The sequence below is a fragment of the Ipomoea triloba genome, chromosome 6 (assembly GCF_003576645.1).
Source record: "Ipomoea triloba cultivar NCNSP0323 chromosome 6, ASM357664v1".
In the NCBI taxonomy this organism is placed as follows: Eukaryota; Viridiplantae; Streptophyta; class Magnoliopsida; order Solanales; family Convolvulaceae; genus Ipomoea; species Ipomoea triloba.
Genome location: NC_044921.1, coordinates 17987389 through 17991119, shown reverse-complemented (window position 1 = coordinate 17991119; position 3731 = coordinate 17987389). Strand labels below are relative to the sequence as shown.

Below are 3731 nucleotides of genomic sequence, written 5' to 3'. Positions count from 1 at the left end.
TATTATTTTAAAATGGGAAAATTAAAAGTCAAAATTTTTAAAATAAATGTGAAGCCACGGACAGATTTGTATGTCGTCTGGTCCGTCTGGAAATCCGTACGGATATAAAGATATTTGTCCTAAATATATGTGGAGCATATAATATATATAATATGTGTAATTCAACTATCAATCTAGACTTTTAGTTAAGATAAAACACATACTTTAATTTAGTATTAAAGTCAATCCAAAAGATTTATTCATTTGGATGGATGGAAGAAATAAAGATTTATTCAATCATTTTAAACTTAATACATTAATTAAGTGATTAAGTATTAACGTTCTAAAGCGATATGCATTCACTATGATGCAGATAATTTCTTTCTTCCTAAAGAGTTGAATCCCCCCAATCCCATGATAAAGATAGTTTCTTGTTGATCAGCTGCTTGGACAGAAGGTGATGAAGTAATCAGAGCCGGCGCAGGTGAAAGTGCTGGAAGTATCATCGTGCGCGTAACTGTAAGCGTTAGGGCAGGCGTTCTTGAAAATCTGGGAATACTGAGTAGGCGAGCATGTCGCCGGCGTGTTGTGGTCGCCGGTGCAACAATATTCCGGGGTGTTGAACTGGGCGCAGGCGCTCTTGCAGGCGACGACGGAGCCGGAATCGGTGACCTGGAGGACCTGGGGGCAGTTGGTATTGAGGTCGGCGACGCAGCCGGCGTACTGGCAGTCGCCGGAGCCGCCGGAAGGGTGGATGCCGAGGTCCACGTTGTAGCCGTCCACGAGGCTGACGTCGTAGAAGTCCTTGTCGGCGTTCCCGTTGGCGATGGTGAACTCGGCTAGAGTTACCGGAGGCACGCCGCCGCCGGCGCACTTGAGGCCGCCACAGTCGCCGGTGACGCACTTGCCGTTACCTTTGGCGTCGAAATTGCAGCCCGTCCTTGCCCAGAACCGGCCCGACCACCCCGCCGGGGCTTGAAGCTGGATGCTTTCTCCGGGGGACAATGCGAAACCACCCTCGCCGAGAAGGGCTCCGCCGTTGCCGGAAAGTGTTCCGGGCCACACCGTATGCGTGCAAGCGTTGTGCAGCGTGAAAGTGCCAGCCGAAACATTCGTAATTCCTGCCAAAAACAATCCTAAGATGGCTCAGATTACTGATATATAATTGTGATTAAATGCTAAAGAATTGTTTACCTAACATGATGAGGACGGCGAAGACGAGAAAAACGGAAGAATTTGGTAGGGAAGCCATTAGCATTGCGGGAAGAACACAACAGTCTCTGTTAAGCTTTCGATGGCGGTGATCGGCGGCGCTAATGGAGGACTCGGAGGTTATGGTGGATTCGTCGGAGTTAGAATGGGATATTTATATAGGCATGCATGTACTCTCCCAGTTACTTTTTTTTTTTTTATTTATAATTTTAAAAATTTGTATTTTCTGGTAGAAATAATTAAATATGTCCTTAAGAAAGTATAAATGTCACCCAAATTTTATAATTATTATTTATTAATAAGAGTTTATCATCTCGATATATTTAAATGTTAAAATAACACAATATACTCATAATCAACTAATTTACCAAACAGTTTTTTTTTATAACCAATTGGTCAAACAGGTTAACGCAATCGATCATTAAATACTAGATAATCCAATAAGCTATAAGCTATTAGCTATCCACCGTTTGCCACACCCCAATGCATGTCTTTTCAGTACCTATACAAACTCAAAGCCTTTCCCATTCATTTACAGGTGGTATTGGGTAATAGGCACGGTACATGTAGTGTTGACTTGCACCTTAAATTTTTTCATAAATATGGTATAGAATATAACTTGTCAAGATCAAACAATTACTATTGTACAACAAGTTATAATTAATAGCGAATGTAAAATTTATTATTAATTTTTTACTTGTGTAACTGCTAACACATTTCAATGGAAGATGCTGGACTTGACTCTCCGAACTTCTCTTAACACAACTATATATATATGTGTGTGTGTGTCTGTGTTATACTTGAATATACTAGATGCTATTGATATCAATGCACATACTTAGCTTATATCTCATGCAAAAAAAAAAGTATACATGATTGTAAAAATCGGTACTAACAGTAGCAATATAATTGATATAAGTATCAATTATGGTCACAGATATAGACACACACATAACTACATACGCATACAGACAAATAAGAGAAAAAACTTGTCTAAGTCTGTCTATATGCAAAGAAAAATTATTTAATTATTGGAATCTTGTGATTTTAATAATAATATACAATTGGACAGTTCAAAGGCTACATTGACTTGGCAAGACAAGATACATACATAAACAAAGCAATATTATACTCCGTATTAAACAACAATTTCTGAACACCGCATGGACCGAACGTCAAATCAGAGTTTTATATTCAACTTCACTCCAAAATTTGAATAGCAAAATGATATATACACATATTAAGTAACTCAGAGAGCAGTTTATTGAGATTTGAACTCACTCTCTTTTATGTAGAAATGTAAATTGGGTGTCACTAAATCAGGTGAACAAATCAACTATTAATAACTTATATTACTTCAGTGATTTTACATTTTCCTCCTCACTCAAAATTAATACATTTGCATACTTATATACACCATAATGATGAGGAGGAGAGCGGGTGCAGTGGGTCCTAGATAGTGGAACAAACGTGGAAACCCATCATTGCGCTTAGAGAATTTTTCATCATTTCCATGCACGTGCCCCCTTCGGCCCCCACCCTCCCATCCCCGTTCTTGCTTATCTCAACTTATTATGTCATATTAGCCGCTCTTGCTTATCTCAACTTATGATGTCATATTAGGCCTTCCCCAATAGAATTTTTTGATGAGTTTTTGGAATAATAAAAGTTTAGTGTTGGGTTCTTAACAATTGTGGAAGATGAGTTTTTTGTGATGTTTTTGTCCTGCAAAAATGGGTGTTTTACATATTTTGATGAGCCCTGCCACTGTGAAGAAGGAGCTGCGCCTTACTTTTTGACAGATTTGGTGGGTTGTTTACTGCTTTTTTATTTTCTTTTTTTCTTCCACTCTCATTTTCTCTTTACTAATCACACTTACAAAAACTTCTCAAAAACCACACCCAAGTTTAACTATTGAGTAAGGCCTTAGCATGCCCCAAGCTAAGTCTTAACCTGGTATCAATTGTAAGATATAATTAGCCTAAAAGTTATAATTAATAGTGAATGTGCAATTTTATTTTTTTATACTTACGTAACAACCAACACAAATATCCGATGACAAGATACTAAACTCGATTTTCTGAGGCACAACCCAACAATATATATCTATTATTTTTATTCATAAATTCATTGATTTTTGAGATAAAAAATTTTGATGACATGCCAACAAGTGAAATATCATGGTTTGGGCAGATTGATGTGGTATAAAATATAGTTCAGCGAAGGGGAGAAGCATGCTGAGTTATAGGAAGAAAGGGGAAAAAAAAAAAAGAAATATAATAACCAGGTAGGCAGGTACCAATTAACTTCAGCATCAAACAAGTCTGTTCAGCTCATTATGGATGGAGGAAGAGAAGTGTCGACTGAATCATGATCCCCTAAACTATCGGAATGTTCAATGTAGGACTTTTAAACATTGTCACTAAATTGTAATTTTTCTTTAAAACATATTTTATTTTATTTGAAAAACATATTTTAATTTATTTTTTATTGTAACCAAGTTTCTATAGCGAGACACACTTTTAATGGGTAGGACAACT

At 37.3% G+C, this 3731-nt stretch overlaps 1 protein-coding gene across 1 annotated transcript; it reads right to left on the bottom strand.

Moving 5' to 3' along the window:
- Nucleotides 1–248: 248 nt before the first annotated feature.
- Nucleotides 249–1319, bottom strand: LOC116022601 (pathogenesis-related protein 5-like). Its single transcript, XM_031263370.1, has 2 exons — nt 1174–1319; nt 249–1100 (listed from the first exon to the last, which is right to left on the bottom strand). Exons 1-2 carry the CDS (start codon nt 1235–1237, stop codon nt 418–420), a joined length of 747 nt encoding a protein of 248 aa, XP_031119230.1. The 5' UTR covers nt 1238–1319; the 3' UTR covers nt 249–417.
- Between the last annotated feature and the right edge of the window lie 2412 nt (nt 1320–3731).